General features: G+C 38.7%; 2 protein-coding genes across 2 annotated transcripts in view; one reads left to right on the top strand and one right to left on the bottom strand.

Annotated features, from left to right (window-relative positions):
* Window positions 1–9,342, bottom strand: part of CWC27 (CWC27 spliceosome associated cyclophilin) — a 169,311-nt gene extending 159,969 nt beyond the window's left edge. Inside the window, exons 1-2 of the mRNA XM_008161865.3 lie at window positions 9,119–9,342; window positions 4,976–5,072 (exon numbers count right to left, since the gene is read on the bottom strand). Of these exons, the coding sequence (XP_008160087.2) occupies window positions 4,976–5,072; window positions 9,119–9,160 (139 nt within the window). The 5' untranslated portion in view covers window positions 9,161–9,342. The remainder of the gene's footprint in view (window positions 1–4,975; window positions 5,073–9,118) is intronic.
* A 269-nt stretch (window positions 9,343–9,611) lies between these two features.
* The window catches only part of SREK1IP1 (SREK1 interacting protein 1), a 34,241-nt gene continuing 21,085 nt past the window's right edge, over window positions 9,612–22,767 (top strand). The window contains exons 1-2 of the mRNA XM_008161864.3: window positions 9,612–9,794; window positions 18,661–18,708. Coding sequence (XP_008160086.2) covers window positions 9,782–9,794; window positions 18,661–18,708 — 61 coding nt within the window. The 5' untranslated portion in view covers window positions 9,612–9,781. The remainder of the gene's footprint in view (window positions 9,795–18,660; window positions 18,709–22,767) is intronic.

The raw sequence follows: 22,767 nt of genomic DNA on the forward strand, positions 1-22,767 counted from the left end.
TGAATGACTAAAACTACACACACATTGAGTAGGAATTTTCTACAGTTTCTCTTTCATGTCCACCATTTTTATTTCCTTGCAATTTATTAATAACTAGTGGTCTGGTGCACGAATTTGTGCACCAGTGAGGTCCCTCAGCCTGGCCTGCGGGATTGGGCCAAAACTGGCTCTCCGACATCCCCTGAGGGGTCCCGGATTGCAAGAGGGCACAGGCCAGGCCGAGGGACCCCACCGGTGCACTATCGGGGCACGATCAGGGCCGGGGAGGGACGCAGGAGGTTGGCCAGCCGCAGAGGGACTACAGGAGAGCTCCAGGGCATGTATGGCCCATCTCGCTTAGTCCCGAGGCAAGGCCAGACCCTAGCAGCAAGCTAACCTACCAGTCAGAGCGTCTGCCCCCTGGTCGTCAGTGCATGTCATAGCAAGCAGTTGAGTGGTCTTAGCATATCATTAGCATACTAGAAGTCCGGTGCATGAAAATTTATGCACTGGAGGAGGGGGGGTCCCTCAGCCCGGCCTGCCCCCTCTCACAGTCCAGGAGCCCTCAGGGGCAGGAGGCGACCCGGCGATCAGGAGAAGGCAATGCCCCTTCACACTTCTGCTGCTGCCACTGCCAGCAGTGCAATTCTCTGCCAACCCTGGTTACCTGAGCCTGGGGACAGCCCTGGGCGGCTGGGCAGTCACCATCTGAGACTTGCCTAAACCTCGGGCTGGTCCTGGGCGGCTGGGCAGCCGACATCCAAGGCTTGCCTGCGCCTTGGGCCAGCCCTGGGAGGCTGGGGGGCTGAGGGGATTTGGAACTGCCATCTTTAAGGGCATGGCAGTCAATTAGTATATTCCCTCCTTATTGGCTGTGGGCGTTGCCATATTTGAGGGCGGGGCAATCAATTAGCATATTCCCTCCTTATTGGCTGTGGGTGCCACCATCTTTGCGACAGTGTGAGGGTCAATTAGCATATTCCCTCTTTATCAGATGGGATTACTCTTCGATTGGTTGAACGGCTGACCAGACAACTGGACACTTAGCATATTAGGCTTTTATTATATAGAATCACTGTTGAACTATGCATTTCTAGTTTTCTATTTCCTTGCAATTAATTATTAATCATTTTGGAATTATGCATTTACATTGTTTTTATAGATTACCATGTGCTTTAATAGATTTTGCTGCTTGCAATAATGTTGACTATGTTCTTAAATTGCATGTAGCATTCCCATAAGTATTTTAAAGAAAGAGGCTTTATTATTTCATTATGCCTGTTAATAATATCCTCCAGAATTTTCTCCACTATTGAAATAAGAAACTTACATATATCTCAAATATAAAATGAAGTTCTAAATTGGCAGTTCTGCCTCTGATAGTAGTCATTATAGCTTTTATTTCTAGCTGTGCAATGAATGATATATTTTGATTAATTATATTTCCTTAGTACATATAGACATTTAGATTTGCATTTTTAAAGCACTTATATGTGTTTCTTCTAGAATCTTGTGTTTAATTTTGGAGAAATTATCACAAAGAACTCTTTAAAAACTCCTTTTGTGATCTGTCTGCCCCCCCATTTATTTTATGCTGTTTTTTTAAACAAATATTTTAGTCTTGTCTTTTAACATCTTAATATATACTTATGTTTGTCACTTTTAAATAGTTATTAAATTACTGTTAAAGGAGGTAAGGATATAAAAGGTAAATGATGAAGCATGGATCTTAGAGAGATAAGGCTGAGGTAAATAGAAGGAAAGACATTAATAATTGCATAAAGTTTTTTAAAAAATGGTTTTCTTACTTGCTTCTTTCTGCTCTCCCCTCTGCACTGCAGACCTAAAATTGTACGCCTTCCTTATACTTCTGAGGAACTAATAAAATTATCAAAGCTAACAAGCTCCCCTTTCCTTCTCTTATATCTTTTTCACCTACTTTTCAAAGTTAGAATTAGTTAAAATTTTTACGCATTTTTTTAGTTTGGTTTTTATTTTTTTTTATTGTCAAAAGTTTCACTCATTTTTAAATGTTCAACTATCCTGCCAAGACCTATAATGCAAGATTAATCTGTGTAATTATAGATCTTTTGATTTTAAAAAACTAAAACAATTCCCCCCAGAAACAGAAAGACAAATATTATATGCTCTCAATTATATGTAGTATCTAAAACATTTGAACTGACAGAACCAGAGAGCAGAATGGTGGTTGCTCGGGGGTGGGGTGGGGGTGTTGTTTGAGGAAACTCGGAGGATGTTGGTCAAAAGGTACAAATTTTCAGTATAAGAAAAAAGATAACTATGTGAGGTGATGGATAGGTTACTAAAACTGACTGTAGTAATCATAATGTATACTAGTATGTATATTAAATCATCACATTGCACACCTTTAAAGAGTCATGTCATACAACCTAAATATATACAATGTCTTCAACTGTATCTCAATAAAGTTGAAAAATAAAAAGCTCAAAACTTCCCTTTAATTGTGAAAACCTTTGAGAGCCATAGCTGAGGCTGTGCTTCCCCTTCCTTGTTTTCATTGCTTTACTTCTAATTATGGAAACCATGTTTAAAATATATATATATAAGAACGTTACAAGGTCTAGAAATATGATGACTTGTTAATAAATCATAAATAAATAAATCACGGAAAGATAATTAAAATGGGGTTCTCGCCCAGCTGGCGTGGCTCAGTGTTTGACTGTCCACCTAAGAACCAGGAGGTCAGGGTTTGATTCCCAGTCAGGGCACATGCCTGGGTTGCGGGCTTGCTCCCCGGTAGGCGGTGTGCAGGAGGCAGCCAATCGATGATTCTCTCATTGATGTTTCTATCTCTCTCTCCTTCTCCCTTCCTCTCTGAAATCAATAAAAATATATTTAAAAAAAAATTTTTAAATGGGGTTCTCTGAATCATATTTTTAAAACCCTGACTTTATTCATTTACGAGTATCTTCATTTAAATTAGTCTGCTCGGGCTTCTTGTTATCCTTTGCAATGATAATTCTCTCTCATCTGTTCAATTAAGATAACTGCTCTAGTTATTTTTCTATTCTTTCTTTCTTCTTATACTCTTAGAAATAGAGGAATGATTTCTTATTGTTGCAATTAAGTTTCATCATTACCTAACTTAAGTAACTTCTTTCTTCTTCATTGTCATATTATACCCAGATGTTCCCTGCTTCTTCCATTTGCTTGATCATATACTCTAATCTACTATTCATTCTTTCTAATGTTTTTCTACTCTCCCTCTTCTACTGTAAAATTTTAGCTTTCAATTCTTCAGAACTTCTTTCCAGAAACAAATCTGACTCTTCTACTGTGTTAACTATGTTGACAGTTATTTGATGCTTCTCTAACTGAACTACCTGTCTGACTCAATTTCCTTCCTGCCTGCCATAGCAATTATTAATAATGGCCTTTGCAGGTGTCTTTTTTTTCTATCTTTCTTTTTTTGGTCTGAGTATATTTATTCCTTAGATCTTCCCTGGTATTATCTATTGTTCTAATTATCTATTGAAAGAGCTCTGTCTGTGCCCTCCTATTGGATATTTTGGATTCTCTTTCACACCTTGCTCTGGACTCAAAATGCTGTTTTCTGAACCTTGATTAACCTTGTCTGTCTCTAAAAATACGATATAACTTAGGACAATGATTTACAATAACTGGAGATATTCAAATCCATATGCAATGTATTCTAAATGCCAAGAAGTTACCAAAATGTATGAAATGTTTTAGTTCTGTAAGGAAATACTCTGAAGGGGAAAACACTCAAGCGAATGTATAATTCTGTGAAGTTCATTAAAAAGAAAAATACTGCCTGGCTCTCAGGTGGTTGGAGTTTCATCCCATGCACCAAAATGGTTGCAAGTTTGATCACTGGTTGGGGCGAGTACAGGAGGCAACTGATTGATGTTTTTCTCTCATACCAATGTTTCTCTCTCTTTCTCTCTCTCTCTCTCTCAAATCAATAAACATATCCTTGGGTGAGGATTAAACAGAAAAAGAAAAATAGTCACTTTATGACTCAAATCTAAAAAAATACTAGAGGCATTGAATGCTAAATGGAAAGCTTCATAGAGAAAGTGGAATTTTGAACAGACATTAAAAAGTAGGTAGACTTAAGCAGAAAAAAGGAAGAGAAAGTATTCCAAAAAGGAAACTGAAGATATGAAGAAACTGAGGATTTGAAGCAGGTATGCATCTATGGTCATACCACCCTGAATGTGCCCGATCTCATCTTGTCTGAAGGAGGTCTGAGGATATGTGTGAAAGTGGGAATGAGAATAAACTGCTTCAGGAGGTAAAGATGATCAACTAATACCATGGGGTTATTGAGTGCAATAAAAATAAAGTTGAAAAGCTAGGAAGCCATGCTGCCTGAAGATTCAACTACCAGACGAAAAAAGAAGAGGGTAAAGATATTAAAGATGAGTTGGAGGAAGACCAGGTAAAAGGCAATTACAATCATGTAGGTGAAAGTCAAGGCAGACTGGGGAAGAACCTGGTAAATTTGGCTTTACACTGGTTTTAGTTATAACTGACACTGGAAGATTTGAAGAGAAAAGTCCACTCGGCAATTTGATACGTAAATTAGCACTAAGACGAGAAGAAATGGCTGGAATTCTAAATTTAATAGTCATTTGGATGAAGTAACAACTCAAGAGTAAAGGCAATAGAGAACTAGAGGCAATCTTAGGGAATGCCCATATTTAGAGGATGAAAGAAAGAAATGGAAAATAGCCACGGACACCAAAAAGTATCAAAGTATCGTATGGTGAGTAAATTTCTCTGTTAAAGATGTAGAGATTTATTTATTAATTTTTATCTCCTCTATTTCCTGAAACATAGCTCAACACCTTATCACTTCTTTTAACTTCTATCATTCATTACCACTATTTAACACCAGTCTTCAATGTTGTAGAAAAACACACTGCAGTTTATTTGTGTATTTTTACAAAATTTATCCTACAGAATAAAGCTCAAGAATTATGATTACCTTCCAAACAAAGCTGAATGAAATTTCTGCAAGCTTTAGGTGCTTCTTTTGACCACAACTCTATATCAATATCTCCAGCTGTAGTTTTCAATAAAACCTGTAGGAAGAATAGAACCTCATTATATCAAATTATCATTTTGCTTGATAATCAGTTGAATGACCTATCAACTTTGAAGCATTCTCTAATGAGTTTTCAGTTTTAAAATAAAAATTAGAAACTTTGCTTGGCTTGTGTTGTTATACTCATAAAAATTTCAACTATTCATACAAGTCACTGTACATTTGTAGCTTTCAAATACCATTTCCAGAACTAGTTTAGGATTTAAGAAAAATAGCATACACCTTGTTCAATCAAAGAAAAAAGCTCATTCACTTAAAAATCAATAATTTAAACTTATTTTAATCAAGACAGTTTCCCACAGCATTTCTTCTAATAAAATTGGTGTAGCAAATTAAGAAATTAAAGAACAATAAACACATGAAATTGTGAAACTATAAGACAATTTTACAATTACCCTTTTACATATAAACACTCTACTTTCTCATTCAAACTCATGAATGAGAAAGTTTATAAAGGAATAGTCTTAATCTTATTCTGGGTTGTATATTATTAAAATGCTATGCCTAAAAATCACCATCTACAGTAAATGGAATCTTTTGATAACCTCCTTTCTAACAGCTCATAAAGGCAGTTATTCCTTGGTGCAACCAGCCATCTTTCAACAATTAGAACCCCTACTGACCCCACAGGAAGAAACACCTGTTAACCATTTTATTAATAAACTAGAGGCCCGGTGCACAAAATTCATGCACGGGGGAGGGGGGGTCCCCTCAGCCCGACCAACTGAGCAATCAGGGGAAGGCACCGCCCCCATCACCCCGCCACGACTGCCGCTTCCAGCTGCCGTGGTTGCCTGCCCACGGCCCTCGCAGCCGCCACGGCTTTGTCCAGAAGGATGTCTGGAAGGATGTTTGGCTGTCTGGTCTAATTAGCATATTATGCTTTTATTATTATAGAGGATAACCAAAAAGAAGGTCAGACTCTAAATTTGACTATTGTGGCACAGTGGGAATCCAACTTCTCTAGGATCACTTTTTCTCTCCCAATGTACCAGTATAGATCAGTATCAATCAATGACCAATGGTCAATGATTTGTGACCAGCACCATCATTTAGAATGTTTTTACAAATAAAGCGCATGCAGTGTGACTATGTATTTAAAAACATGAAACTGATTTCTCACGGGATGTCAGTATCAATGAGATAAGTCATACTTTTTATTTTCTAAAACTCCTTTACTAATTTCCACAAATTTTTTTTAAACTGGAAAGAATTTAGAAGTCATTCAGCTAAGCCCCATCACCCAATCCATTATACAGATGCCTCAAAGAAACTGTAAATTGCCCAGTCTGAGAGCTTGTTAATAGCAAAGCAGGAATAGCATTTCTCTCACTCCTTCCTCATCCAGTGTATTTTTGCTCAGTTGCCTTTCAATTTGTTTCAGAAGCCCAGATACTACCATAATTTATATGACATTAATGAATTTATTATATGCTTTTGGGCCTTTACTAGCTTCATAGTTCTTTTATACATATTCTTTAATGACCATGGGGGTGGAGAGGTGGAAATACCTATATTATGGTAGTTTTTATTTTAAAAATATATTATTATATTATTGATTTCAGAGAAGAAGGAGAGGGAGAGAGATAGAAACATCAATGATGAGAGAGAATCATCGATCAGATGCCTCCTGTACACACCCCAACCGGGGAGAGAACCCACAACCTTTTGGTGCACAGGACAATGCTCAAAAACTGACCCACACTGGCCAGGGTGAGTAAGTGAACTTATATGTTCCTTTTTATATATTAAATACTGCATTTAAACAAGTAAAGGACAAAATAAATATGAAAAGAAGTATGTCGATTTTCTCCCTGTATCTCATGGATGATTTTCCACACCCCTGGAGTGTGCACTCACTGGCTTAGAAACCACTGCTCTAAAAAACAATCTAATGCACATCACCCCATCCCTTTACAGGCTCCAGTCAGGCTGCCCAAATTCAAATACTGACCCATGCACTGATAAAGGGTAAGTTAGCTTCCTTACCTTGGGCATGATGTCTAACATTCCTGTGACTCAATTTCCTAATCTAAAACTAAGAGTAAGGATAATCTCGTAGCTTTGTTGTGATGATGAAATGAGTTATTATACATAGACTGCTTAGAACAGCACCTGACAAAATAGTAAATGCTCAAAAAATGGTAGCTATTATTGTTGTCATTATTTTCATACAATTTTTTTTGACACATACCACTTACATCTTGTAAAAAGAATGCATAAAAGTAAGGTTGGGTCACCTTGCTTATCAGGGATTCTTAATCTTCACTGATAAGCTACTGAATTAAAAAAGTAGACACCTGGCTCCCTCCTCCTTTGGCCATACATACATTCCTATTGGCCATTACATTTTGTCAGGCATCAGTAGCTTCCTTTCTTTTTTGTTAATATTCACATGAGAATACTTTTTCCATAGCTTTTTTTAGAGAGAATGAAAGGGAAGGGGAAGGAGAGAAACATCAATGTGAGAGGGACACCTCGAAGGTTTCCTCTCCCACGTGTCCCAATAAGGGTGGGGAACAAACCTGAAACCCAGGTTTGGATCTGGCCAAAACCAGCTCTTCAACATCCCCCGAGGGGTCCGGGATTGTGAGAGGGTGCAGGCCAGGCCAAGGGACCCCACTGATGCACGAATCAGTGCACCGGGCCTCTAGTAAACAATAGAAAAAACTACAGAGGTTAAGGGGACCAGGGAATGCTGGGATGCAGAACATAAATGAGGTTTGCTATTTTATAAAAGAGTAGATAGGAAAGGCCTCTGTTAAAGTGACATTTGCCCAGGCTAAAGAGTATACTACTATTAGAGAAAGGAACCACAAGTGTAAAGACCCTGCCTAGCAGTATAGGCAATGTATTCAATCCCTACCAGTATTTATCAACTGGGGATGATTATCACCCTAAAAAAAAGAAAAACATTTGGAAATAAAAAGAGGTAGCTATTCTGGGTTTTCACAATGATATGGGGTAGGGGTGAAGAGTAAAGAAAAGTTCAAACAACCAAGAATTAAAATAATTGCTTTGCCCAAAATACCTACTAAAATTTTTGCTGGGGCTCTCAGTTACAAAACTTCCATTATTATTTTCAAATTGCCCTCATTATATTACCAAATGTCAATCAACAAAAAATTGCATAAGTAACATGATACAGTCAAGCAACAGAATTATATCTGATATAAATTTAGTTCACCCTAATTCAGTCCCACTGTTTTCTACATTTTGCCAGTTCATGATGTTTCATATGTGATGATAAAGACTAGGTCTTAGATTAATTCAGGTGATATTTATTACTTTACTGACTCCTCTACTTCATACTGCATATGAACACCTTGGAAGAGAACTGAGACACCTTGACTCTCAAATCAATCAGAAAATGATTCTCCCATTCCAATGTGGGAACATTTCCCATGCCCCCCTTTCTATGACTGACAATGATCTCATGTTTTAAGACCAGCAATACCTCATCCATGAAGCTTTCCCCTACTTTCCCAGTTGCTCACTTCTCAGTACTACCATAAGCAACATGCTACTCTCTCATAAGCACGCCTACTAGACATGTCCTAAGATTTTTCTTTACCTGTCTGCCTCCAAACTAAACCACAAGCTCGTCCAGGGCAACAACTAGACCTTATCCATCCTTTTTTGTATCCCCAGCACCTAGTTCAGTATCAGGTGCCTAGTTCAATGGTTGTAGAATGAATGGAGAAAGAGCAAGTGAGTAAAAAAAAAACACCAGTAAGTCAAATGTGTTCATGTATTTAGGTTTTTACCCAAGACCCCCGCCTGCATGAGTTAGGCTGAAGCAAGAAACAGGACCCCAGGCTGGTAGATGGAGAAATCTCCACCTGGAGACTTTTTTTCGAAGTGTGCCTATGCTGAGAAGTGCCAATAGGTGGTTTTCGATGCCTTCCTGATCAGAGGCCGGAGGAAGGACAAGCCACCTGGCGATCCTTTCCAACCCTAGAACTCCCTTAATCGGTGAGGTATCACTTTGGGGGACCCAGGTATCCTAGGTGGGGATCTCACCTTCCCGTTCGTGGGAGGCTCCTGAATGTAGATATTGCTCATGCTGGTCAATGCTCAGGACTCTGCTCCTAATTGAGGAGGAGCGCGGGTGGCCGGTCACTAAAGTTATCCACTTATCACGCTTCCTTTCGTCGTTCGGTCGCGGAAAGCTCCAGTCTGTCAATATCCCCGAAAGAAAACGTCAACAAACACTATCTTTGCCCGTAGCTAGCCTCTCACGGACGCCGCCATGTTGCTCCGGGATTCGAGCACCGCTAATCCTGAGAAGGGGGGATTCTAAAGTCCTCCAGGGAAAGAGGAAAAAGCATTAAGCCCCTATATAGATACCTTTAATTCCTATTACAACTTTTTAAATACCTATTCCTAATTCTTGGTGGTGTTTACTTCTCTACATGCGTAGGCAGGTATCTTTGCTTCCCCGAAACTGGCAGGAATGGTTCGGCCCGTGTGCCCTGCAATAGGACTCCCCCGGAAACCGCACCGGCGGCTACTTGGTTCCTCTCTGCTAGAGTCTCAGAGGGCCTCCCCGGACTGTCGCCGAGGCGCCGCGGCGCGGGGGCAAAGAAGCCGCCACCCGTGCAGCGCGTTGTCCTCGCAGCCGGCGGCGGGAAGCGAGCGTGCCCTCCGAAGCCCAGGGCTCCTGCGATCCCTTTCACCCGCGCCATGGCAGTCCCAGGTGAAGAGCGAACAGCAGGCCCCCTGGGTTTGAGGGGGGGAAGGAAGCGGGGAGGGTAGGTTGGGGTGCGCAGGGTGGGGAGGAGCGCCCATGGGGCTTTAGGCGGAGGCTTTAAAACGAGCAGGTTCGTTTGGCTTACGTGAAAAAGTTTACCCTCCAAAAATAAACTCAGATGGAAAGTAGGAAAGAAAGAAACTGTCTACCCCGCCCCAGCCAAGCTTCAAGTGCATTGGATGGTCCCAGGGAAAGGAAGGGGGTGGGGGGGAGGCAGTCCGTAGGCCTGGCTGGCGGGTGGCCCAGAGGAGCTGACCTTCCTCTGATGTGGCTTGAAAATAAAACATTTGGGGTGGGGACGCTTGGCGTGCCCCGCTAGCCGGGGGCACTGTCGGTGGTGGAACGGGCGTCGGGGGTTCTACTCTTCCTGTTTGCTGTGCGCAGTGGCTCGGCGGCCGCGCACCAGTCGCTTTGCCCTAATGGGCCTCCGTTTCTGCATCTGTAGATCTGGGTCTGTGGTTACCAACGGCCCTCAGAGTCTGGGTCCAGTGGGTGCCGACCCCAACACAGCGAATGCTGCGAAATAAGCGCTTCAGAGATTTCCCGTCCACAACTACCAACTTACTTGGACGTTCTAGTAGGGGAGGCATCTCCCGAGCCCAGCTTTGCCAGGGTGTTTTTACTGATATTTTGAGAAACGTACTCCCCTTTCTCCCTGCCTCCCCCCCCCCCCCCCCCCCCCCCCCACACACACGTGCACACACACACACACACACACACACGGGGACCTTGGAGATTGGCAGTGCACTTTAGCATAGAAAAGCCTGAGAAATAATGTGGTTCAAAAGTTACAACTTTGTTTCAACCTGCCCTTCCCAGTACTGTGTGTGACCACGTTTGCTCTGCACCTTATTTTACGGAGAGCTGCTATGGGAGAGTTGTGCTTGTCCAGGAACTGTAGTTTGGGGAGGAACGCAGAGGGGACTGTGACAGAGGAAAAGTACCCTCGTTCATACACATAATTTCTCTTAAGTGCCTACTGCGTGCTAGGCGCGGTCTTTGCCAAGCATTGGGAATACAATGGTGAGCAAGACAGTTATTCTTCAAACTGAACTTAACTAAATAGCAGTAAAGAGGGAAAAGGTAGCAGAAACTCAGACCAGTGTATGGCAGGGGATATACAAAACCTCCAGGAGCACATAGTCAGGCCACCTAACAGGAGCCAGGAGGAGCCAGAAGGCCTTTCCAGAGGATGTGGCACCTAGGGTGAGACCTGAAGAGGTGCGGGAGCGGGTGGGGCGGTGGGAGGGGCAGTTGCAGTCAGAGGGACTGGGTTAGGGAACACCGAAGAGGAAATGTGTGCGAGGAGGAAATGAAAGATGTTCGCTATGGATGGGGCTCAGAATATAAGTGGAAGAGAAGTGAGACATTAACTAGAGAGATAACAGCAGCTAGTGTTTATGACGCTTTTGCTACGCGTCAGACACTGTGTCACACATCGGGTTTTATCTCGTTTTAACATTCACACAGTGAAATAGATATTAGCATTTCCACTTTACATGTGAGGACACCGAGGGACAGAGAAATCAAGTAACTTGTCTATTTTGAGACAGCTAGTAAGTGACAGGTCAGTCTGGCTCCTGAGACCCTGTGTGCTTTATACATTTTGCCATGTTACAGTATAAATTGCATGGTAGTTTCCAGCTCTTAAAGGGTCTTGTAAGCGTGACAGAGTTTGAATGTTTTCCTGAGGAGGATAGGAAGCCTTTTAAAGGTTTTAACCTTTTGCACTCAGATGTCGAGTGTGACTTGACACGGTTAGCATTAGAATAAAGGAATCGAGAAAAAAGCAAGCGAGTGCAAAGGGTTAAAACAGATGCACATTTTGGAAAGATCATTCTGACTGCATATTGGATTGGAGGGGAGCCATTTTGAAGGCAAAGTCACCAGTTAGAAGTAATTCTGGTGTGTTATGATGATGCCTCAGGTGTGGTCTCAGTAGGAAAGGAGAGAAGCAGATAGATTAGAGATATACTTTTGGTAGTAGAATTACTGGAAATTACCAGCGCAGGTGTGTAAGAGAAGAAATGAGGTATACCTGGGTTTCCCTGTTAGGTAATTGGGAGGGCATAGTTACCAAAGTAGACAACCCCGGAGAAGGAGCAGGTTTTGGGGTATGATGATGACCAGTTTGGAGCCTTTGTTGAGGTGTCGTCAGCCATAGGAATGGCAATATCTAATAACTGATAAAATGTGTAGCTTAGGAAAGAAGCCAGAGTCAACAATAATGTCATCCACACGTGTAATAACGAAGGCCATGCAAGTGGATGCCTTTGCTCAGGTGGAGTGTGTAGAGTGTGAAGGGAAGGTCTGTAGCTGAAGCCTGGAGAAGATCAACATGCGAGGGGCCATCAGAGAGAAGCCAGTGTGCATAGTAGATTACCTAAGCATCCTGGCAGGCCAAGTCCGCCCTGGGCATCTTTGCATCACAGAGCTGCATCCAAAGTTGGCCTGCTGTCACTGTCCGTTTCATTACTTAAGCAAATATTTTGAGCACCTACATGGTATAGGCACTCTAAGGGACACAGGCTCTGCCCTCATAAAACTTATCTAGAAATGAAAATATACTGCTTAAGAAAGAGGACAGAAGTGATTTTTTTAAAGTCCTTATTGAAATTCCCTTTAACCTAGACCACAGGTATAGATATGTTAACTTTCTTTCAATTCAAAATAATAGGTTAAAGTGTAATAATCTTAAATGGTGCCATTAAGCTAGATCAGTGGTCGGCAAACTCATTAGTCAACAGAGCCAAATATCAACAGTACAACGATTGAAATTTCTTTTGAGAACCAAATTTTTTAAATTTAAACTTCTTCTAACACCACTTCTTCAAAATAGATTCGTGGTATTTTGTGGAAGAGCCACACTCAAGGGGCCAAAGAGCCGCATGTGGCTCATGAGCCACAGTTTGCTGAGCACTGAGCTAGATGGTAAGACAGATAAACTGTTTAAACCAAGCAAGTCAAACTCGTGGCCCATAATGAATATTTCTGCAGCCCAGCCAATATAACGGTATGTAAGAAACGTTTTAATAAAAATTTTGTAACTTAATTTTTACAATATCCTATTATACATAATTATTAATAATGAACTACAACGTTCGCTAATGACTGATTACTGTAATTGGGTTGCATTCATTTCCCTTACACACTTTATGCACAGGTGCACCATTTCTCTCCACTAATACTAGCAGCGGATATTTTAGCAGCCAATTGCCAAGTCATTAGTCTTGGACTGACTTGGTTGGTGTGCGCAACAGGAAATATTTCGCTTTCGGAGAACAAAAAAATAGGTTTATTTGCATTATGCTTATTAATTTATGCAATTATTCAGTGTTCAAGAAAAAATATTAATTTTTATTTAAATGTTCTATTATTTTATGTTAATGATTACTCCTTTATTTCAGTCCTTTGTATTCAGCATGTCTCTATTGAAATAAACCTACATTTCAATGAAAATTGAAATTTTTGTTTTTTTGTGGCCCACATAAACTTAAACCTTGTTTATTTGGCCCGTGTTAGCCTTTGAGTTTGACATGCTTGGTTTAAACCCAGAAAAAAAAAAAAAAAGGTAATAGGCATGAGAGCACTGCAGAACTATAATGCAAGTGCCATTAGAAAATATAGACACAGAAAATGGTAAGGTAATTTCTTGATCGATCCAGATAGTGTATTAAAGGAAATAGGGCTCCGTCAGAAACATTTTGAGATAATCATCAAGAAGGACAAGTATTGTTATGCCTTTTATTTGTAGGTGTAATGATCCTATGGATTCAGCATGGCGTGTCCTGGGTGGTTGTACTAGTGATTATTACAAGGCATGACTGTAAAGTAACGAGGCTGCTTCCACAATGAAAATCAGCCTCGCCTATTTTATGGTCACCTGCTTCAGCCGTTTTTTCCACAGCATTGTGTATAAGCTTACCCCATTATGTAACTAACAATGAAGTACGTACTCTCTTGGTAAGGAAAATCATAGGCTCTTAGTGGTTATTAAAGAAATTACATTTAAACACGGGTTTCAGTGAAGTTTACTTTCTTCTACAAACTGCTTGAATTTAGTTCTGACACTCATTTTAATGAGTCTCCGTTCCCCATGAAGAGTTGACCTGGCACAATTGGCATCTATGTTACTGATGTGGTTGACACAAAAACTCTATTTGTTTCTCTCCTTCAGGGAAATCTATATAGCCAAGGTAGGGTTTTCTGTAGCCAAATTAACGTTACATCTGATATGTCAAAATGAGTAAAATTCTTAAAACACATTACTAGAGCATCTTAGTCATAGAAGAATTCGGAATCACACTACATCCAGTCTTCTCACTCAGAAGTCATTTCTTTTCTCTCAAGTCTATGCTGCACATTGCTGCTGAAATAATTTTCCTAAATCGTATATCTGATCCTGTCATTGACTCGTACTTGTGAATTTAGTGCTTCTCTTCATGTGACTTACCCTTTCTGAGGCTCCATTTCCTTGTCTCTGTAATGGAGGCGTTGTAATCAATTCTTGTAATGCCAGAGCTCCCATCTCTGCGAGAATGAAGTGCTTGCTCCTGCTACGCCGTCCTCCCATCTCTCCTCTCGCGCGTTCCACAGTCTAGAGACGCGGCCAGCTATGCCCGGAACCTCTCCTGTGCTTTTCTGTGTACAAACTTTGTTCTCACTGTCCCTCCTCTACTGTGCCAGGTTCTCACTGTCCCTCCTCTACTGTGGGAAACTTGCCTGATCCCTCAGCTGAGAGTCTTGCCTGCCAGTTCTTCCTGCTTGTTAATAGAACTACGTGTCTTACACTGGCACATTCTAGCATGTATTACAGCTCTGGGTGCATTATCCTAACCTAGTATATTATAGTTTCCTTTACTGTAGGAACTTTATTCATCTTATGGCTTCTCTAACATCATTTCAGAATCTATCCATAGTAGGTAAATAATGTTTAGGGGGTTAATCATTAGAATTGCTGCTGAGTGGAATCTAGTACTCAAATAAACAGACTAAACTTGACAGCAATCTTGATTCTGTTTCATTAGATAATAAACATCTCCATGTCTCTTCTTAGTCTAAAGTGGTACTACCTATAGCTTTTTTTTCATCAGAAGTTATTTGTATTTTCTGAGGCAAGTGAATGAAAGCATTTTATGCATTTAATTTTCTTTAAGGGTCCCCAAATTACGATAAATGAAACTATAATGGAGTAGCCAAGTATAAAATTTCAAGTGTTACAAACAGAAAAGGAATCTAATCGAATCAAATCAAATTAAAAAGGAAAAGAATGGACAGAGGTGATTGCAATTACCAACTGCTTAATAGAAAGAAAACTTATTTACTTAAGCTGTTTAATTTTAAATTTAAATGATTACAGAAGGTATTTTCATATAAAGAAAACTTTGACAGCCTTTCCCAAAGTCAGAAGTAGTAAGAGAGAAATATTCAGTTTCAAGTGTCACTGTTAACTTCCCAGTGACTAATTGTTGACTTGGGAAACATTAGGTGATAGGAAATTTCAAGAAAATAAATTTAGATGAATATGATGGCTTGCCATACCTTTGGGAGCCACTGAACAACCTGAGGCAACTGTGAGGGGTATTCTATCCCTTTCTCTCACATTTACTCATTCCTTTAATCATTGTTCCTCCTTCTTGGTCTACTCTAACCTTTATCTTTTCTCTTCTTCCTTCTTTGCCCAACTTATTTTTTCCCTTTTATGCTAACTACTTTACTGAGGTATAATTTACATGTTTAAACACACAAATCACAAATGGACAGCTTGAAAAATTATGTGTATATATATTTTTTTCTACCTATCACCCAGATCAAGATTTTGACTATTTCTACCACCTCAAAAAGTTGCCATGTACCTACTTCTGTCTTTCCTCCCTTCCCCTGCCCAGCAATTGTTATTTTGATTTCTATTCTCCTTCTTTCTTTTATTCCTTTTCCTCTAGTGCCTATCATGCCTCAGATAGGCCAGTGACACTACAGACACTCTCTAGTTCCATAGCTGGCAACTCGGAGCTACAGAAGTTACCTGTTCCCAGTGCTGAAGTATGTTCTTAATTTTAAACGTCAAGGCAACAAATATTTGTTGAAGACTTCATAAGGACTCTACACTATGCTAAGCACTGAGTTGTATACAAAATTATCTGGCATGGTCCAGAATTTTGAGAAACTGATCATTTCCCTTTAAGTTACTGGGAGGTAAAGGACTATCCCCATTACCTGTGCCCTTCCCTACCACTCAAGTTGTGTAATGGAATTCTAGATTCAGAGTAAGCCTTTTCTACCCTTAACAAATACATGCAGTAAAAACCTCTAAAATTTGTTCCTGAAACTATCAGTTAATAAAATGGTATTGAAAATCTGCAGTGGAACTTCTCTGAGATATTTACAGCTGCAATCATTGCCTTTGGTCACAGAATGTTCGCATGACAGCAGCTCTTTTTAGTGTAGTGATCTGGTTTGAGTGAGGTTTTTTGGTTGGGTTTTTGAGAAGGCAGTTTATTCACACGTTTCAAATTTTAAAGGATCCAAAAGGTGTATAGTGACATGTCTCCCACCCTTTCTTCCCCAGGACCCAGTTCTCCATTCTTCAGGTAACCAGTGTATATCCTTATAAAGATTTTTTATAACTTTATCCTTAAATATAATCTTATATAATCTATATTATATATATTAAATCTGTTCTATATGTCACTCTTTTCTCTTTATATTTTAGAAGTTATTTCCCATTATTAAAGACCATCCTTATTCTTTCATACCATAATTTGTCTAAATTATTTCTACTCTTTTACTATTACAAAAAATGCTGTGGTGAATAACTTTGTACATAAGTCAGTATGCGTTTGTGCACGTATATTGAGAGGATGAATTCCAGATGTGGAAGTGCTGGGTTACAGGGGCATGCACATGGAGAGTTCTGGTAGCTTGCTTTCCATAGAGATGGTACTGATTTACTCTCCTACCAACAGTGTTCGGCAGTATGTTCCCCCAAACCCTCTTCTGCCCTTTCAATCTTTCCTGTTCTGGTAAGTGAAAATAGAATCCTAGTATTGATTTTAATGTACACTTTACTTAGTATGAATAAGGCTGAGCATCTCTTCATATGTTTCAAAGTTGTTTCTGTTTCCTTTTCTGTGAACTTTCTGTTCAGTTTCTTTGTCCATTTTTCCCCTTTTGGTTATCGGTCTTTTTCTTAATGATTTGGTGGAACTTATATAGTAGGGATAATATCCTTTGTTGGCTCTATGATTTGCAAATATTTTTTTACAAGTGTTCATGTGTCTTTGAGTTTATTTTTGGTGGTCTTTGTCATTCAGATTTTTTATGCAGTCAAATTTATAAGTTTTTATTCAAAAGCTTTTTGGGATTATGGGTCATGATTATAAAGGAACATTTTGAGTAGGGGCCTCACAATGTAGTCTTGCTATTCAATTTGAGGTGGATTTTGAATATGTACAATTGTATTGCTGACAGGCTCCACACAAAGGCTGGAAAATACTAGCAATACTAGTAAGGCTCAGAAAATTGATAAGACCAAGGGAACCCAGAGCCAGGATCCCTCACAGGCCTATACCAGGTTAGGGCTGCTACATCCAGTACCATCACTGCCACTAAGCACTGCCCCTACTTCATTGTCATTCGTCTCACATGTATTGTATCAGTTGCATCAGATTCTAAGTTTCAGGCACAAGCATTTCATTGGCCAGGCAGTCATGCAAAGTATAGACAAATGAAGCTTGAAATCTTAATTACCAACATTTTATGAGGAAATAGACATATGGAGTTACTTTATTTAGAGTTCTTGTTATATTTTCCTTTCTTGTAAAATTTATAACTTTGTTAAAAATGACCTGCTCTGAAAAAGTTTTCTATTCATTTATTCAACAAATATGAGATACTTGAATGATATGAGTTTTATCAATGTCTTTAGTCATAAATGAATTAATTTCTTTTTTTTTTTTTTTTTTTTTTTAGTTTCTAATACAACCTCAGATGAGGTCATTTTGGATCTGTCATTATAACATTTTTAGTTTTTTGTAAGAATGGTAATGGTGCATTTAGCACAGTTTTATTCAGTATTATTCAGCATCTATGGTTTCTATGGATACATACTTCATATTGACCTGGATTCTCTGAGCTTTTTTTTCAACGTGCTATTATTTCATATTGAAAGAGCCTCAGATTTTATTATTAATCCAATTTTATTCCACAGTTCTGCTACAAGCACAGCATATGTGTTCCTACTCTATGCAATAAGAACCATAACATTTATGAGAAAAACATGAGATTGGGCACAGTACTCAAAAACTTCATCCCTGATACATAAAAAAAATAATAGGAACCTGATGAAAATAGTAGTATAATTTTGCATATGTTAATTGGTTAAAAGATACATAAAAACTGCAAAAAAATAGGGCACTATACCTTTAAAAGACCTGAAGTTTGCAGCTTGTGCGTTGTTTTGAAGTAATGGTAGGAAGGTGATGATATGAAATCAGATGGAAAGTTGTCACACCCGATGTGTATGGGCACTGCTCACAACACACACAGTGCAGCATATGTTGATGCTGCATTTGTTGAATTAGAGAAAAATATGTTCTTAAAGTATTTGTTAAAAGAAGTAATTTGAGTAAACTGACTTTTTCAGTAATTTCTAATAAACATAATAATGGAGTAATGTTATTAAGCTAGGTTGAGATGATTTTTTTTTTTTTAGAAATAAATTCTTCAAGTGTTTTTTTAGGTTTTTAAAGTGATAAATTTTTTATGTTTTTACTTTATATGTCTCCTAAAATGTTATCCATTTGTATTTTAGGTTGCAACAAGGATAATGTTCGAGCAGGGTGTAAAAAATGTGGCTACCGTAAGTACATTAAAAAATAACCTTCTGTATGTGAATCACTACTTCATCGGGCAGTGTGATTTAGCATCCAGATTTCAGGGCCCTGTGCACAGTCCTTCAGTCCTGTTATTTAGGCACATTTGCAGATGACTTAGAAATGTATCTGTCAGACTAAGTGAAAACTATTGATGAAACATCTTCTGTTTGTTGAACTTACTCTTCTTTATAAGGGTGAAAATGGACCCAGAATTTCTGCTCACTGTCAAAATTTGGTTTATATGGTCCATTAATCTCTATTATGATTAATGGAATGGAAAAGTAAGCTTTAACAAGTGTCATTATATACTCAGAATTTGTCATTATGTATTATAAACAGCTATTTGTCTAGTTAAATGTAGCAATCCCTAAGGCTTTGATAAAGCTGTAATAATATTTGCTGTTTTTTAAGTTGTTTGGAGACCATGCAAATGAGCCTGGATTGTTGTTAATGTCATAAATTATTTTTTAACAAAATAAAGGTCATTTTAAAAAAAGATTTCCATGCAAGAACACATGATAAAAATGCAATCTAGTCATTGATATTATTCATCAGAAGGATTCAGAATAAAAGCACACTAGGAGAACCAACTCGCATGCCTCCAGTCAAAGGCTGGAATCTGGATCAAAGGAAGCTTGCTCAATTAACAAAGTGGGTACATAAGTATACGTATTCTTCATATAAATAAAAACTTTTGAAGAATGTACTTGCATGTAAAGAATGAGTGCAATGAAACCTTTTCTGTTGTTTAAATTTGTTTATATTTATTTCTACTTTGTTTACTTTCTTCCAATCCTTGCTGATTTCCATGTCTCATTTTTTTATTCAATATTTAAGAACCTACTATATATATTGTATTTACTTCAAATCCAGAATAAATTGCCAGTCTGTATACTATCAGTTTATCTACTTGGGACTTCTTTTAACTTAAGACCTGTAAGGAAACAATTAAAATCTTTTTTTTTTTGTTGTGTTTTTTTTTTTGGAAATAGAATATTTGTTGATCTAGTCTCTTCATTGCTATTTTATTTTAGACATTAATAGAAGCATCTGTAGTAATTAGACATTTTTAAAAATATTTTTATTGATTTTCAGAGACAGAGGGAGAGAGAGAGAAAGGAGAGGAAAGAGGAGAGAGAGAGAGATTGAGATGAGAAACATTGATCTGCTTCCTGCCTGCCCCCCTACCGGGGATTGAGCTCACAACCTGGGCATGCACCCTTACTGGGAATCCAACCAGCACCCTGTCGGTGCATGGGATGATGCCCAATCAACTGAGCCACATTGGCTAGGGCAGAATTTTTTTAGAGAAGCCTCGTAAGGAAATAGTGCTGATAGTCTTCCAAGTTGAGTTCTGCTTGATTTTTCAGATCATTGATTTTAGTAATTAAGTTATTAAACAACTTCTAATTTGTCTCCTGTGGAAAAGTTTAGTAATATTTTCCTCTGGGTTAAACTTACATCTTACAGCTGTTAGAGGTTGAGGGTCTTTTTCATTTACAGATCTTTTTGGTAGAAACTAAATTTTTTAAAATGTTCTGTTATATGGAGGCCAGAACATTTGTATTGCTTATGGAGGTAAGAGAAAGGCAACAAAACCCTTTGAATGTTTTTAATGGCTGAAGATGTAGATATTCATCAGTCAGTTACAAAAGAGTATTAATCTCTTTTTATTGTTGTGAAAACGGGTTTGATTTTATAATTTAAAAAATATTAATATTTGATTTAAAATTTTTTCAGCCTTATCTGGGTAGCTCAGTTGGTTCGAGTGTCATCCCCATACACCATGGTTGAAGGTTTGATACCCAGTCAGGGTGCATACAAGAAGCAACCAATGAATGCATAAATGAGTGGAACAACAAATTGATGGGTTTTTTTCTCTTTCTCTCTTCCCTCCTCCCTCTGTTCCTCTCTCCCCCTTTACTCTCTTCCTCCCTCCCTTCCTCTCTCTGTCTCTAAGTTCAATAAATAAAAATTAAAAAGAAAAATAGAATAATGTTTTGTCAATATTTCAATAGTAGTTATACTGTTTTTAAAACTTTCAAGTTAAGGATGAGTGTGCTACTAAATAACATGGATCTCGTTTTTTATCATGGCAGAATATCTTCAGCAACTTTAGAAGAATGGTTATTTCTATAATTAGTTGTGTTTTTTTTTAATTGACAGTTTCTGAAAATTGAAAAGCTACAAGGACACTAAGCCTTTGTCCATGGAAGACATTATTTGAGACATGTATTCCATTGACAAAGGCTTAGTGTCCTTGTAGACTCTAGCTGAGCATTTGATTACAGAAGCAGGAAATAAAAACATACCTGAATACCCTTAACATTTTATGTAACTTAAAATCCTAATCTACTGATATATACTCATAACCTTTTGTCTGTGGATCTGCTAATTGGTGTTACACCGTCTTTTGAGTGCAAGTCATATCTGAAATGCATTTTCCACTTTTATTGTTGTTTCTTCAAAGGTAGAGAAACAATTAAGATACTTGTAAAGAAATCTGAGTGCAAAATTCTTCTATCATTAGTTCTCAACTCGGGGTGATAAAGCCTTCCAGAAATCTGGAGTTTTTGTTGTTGTCCATAGGGGTGGGGAGCAATATGACATTTCTAGTATGTAGGGCCCAGGGACTATAAACGACCTGCAATGTGTAGGACATTCCTAAACAATGAAGAAAACTTGGCCTAAAATACTAATGGCATCCCCTTTCAGAAATAGGCCATTTTTTCATTGTTTTAGATCCCCCCCAATCCCCATCTTGTACAATCTTCTTGCCAAAGCCTATTTTGAAAACTGCTTTTTAAAAGCAATTCATCTAAATCAAGTCTTTCTAAAAGTACAGCTTTGTTTCATAGAAATTGCCACTCATTATTTTTTCCACACTTACATTTTTTGGCCTGCATGATGTTATATAAGCAAATTTTGAAACAGTCAGTAACCAACTCTTGGGGGGAGTTTGATATCAGCATATGGAGTAAAATGTATAGGTGTGAGCTGAGGGAAGGGTGACCAGGAAAGTACATGGCCTGGGGGAGCAGGAGAGGGCAGCCGCACATCAGCCAAAGAAGCACAGATCTTTTTGAAATTGCGGGGCGTTGTCAGGTGTAACAGGTAAGGTCAGTAAGAAGTGGACTGAGAAATGTTCATTGGATTTGCCAGGTAGGATGCTTGCTGGCCTTAGTAAGATTAGCTTAAGTTGATTTGTAGATTATAAAACAAACTATATAGATACAGGCCTGAATAGTGAGGAATAAGAAATATGGAGAGAGTCTGTGATGTCTCTGTTTTCCAGAGATTTACATGAGGAAAGTATGGAATTACCTCAGTGCATGTGGGCTGTTATACAGAATACTACAGGCCAGGCAGCTTATAAACAGATAAATGTATTGCTCACAGATCCAGAGGCTACAAGTCCAAGATCAGGGTGCCAACGTGGTCTGGTGAAGGCCCTCTCCAAGTTACCAGCTTTTTGTTTTATCCTCACGTAGGGGGAGGGGCTAACGATCCCTTTGGAGTCTCTTTTATAAGGAAGGCATTGATCCCCTTTATGAGGGTACCACCCAGTGAGGCAGAAACTATTTTCCCAAGCTAAAAAAATTAACATTAAAAATTGGTCTGGTATCACATTTCATTAAAAAACTTAATTCCATCTACATGTCATTATTAAAAGTATGTAGAAAACTAAAAACTACTTAGAAATTTTCAAAATAAAGGGGTGGGGCAAACATAAATATTAGGTTGAATCTTGTTGATATTCAGCGGTTTCACTCATAAAAATTGTTACTTCATATGATCCTACCTAATAATAGACAAATATGTAAATTGACCATACCTCTGACACGCCCACAAGCCACACCCACTATCCAATCAGAACGAGTATGCAAATTAACCCAACCAAGATGGCTACAGCCACAGAGAGCAAGGTTTCCTAGTTAACAGAGGAAGCCAATCTTTCTACCTGCCCTTGCCAGGCCTAAGTCTCCACTCAAGCTACAAAGTTTCAATTATAGAAGGTAAACAAATTCAAACAGAAATGGCGG

Source organism: Eptesicus fuscus, chromosome 4, assembly GCF_027574615.1.
Source record: "Eptesicus fuscus isolate TK198812 chromosome 4, DD_ASM_mEF_20220401, whole genome shotgun sequence".
NCBI classification, from domain to species: domain Eukaryota; kingdom Metazoa; phylum Chordata; class Mammalia; order Chiroptera; family Vespertilionidae; genus Eptesicus; species Eptesicus fuscus.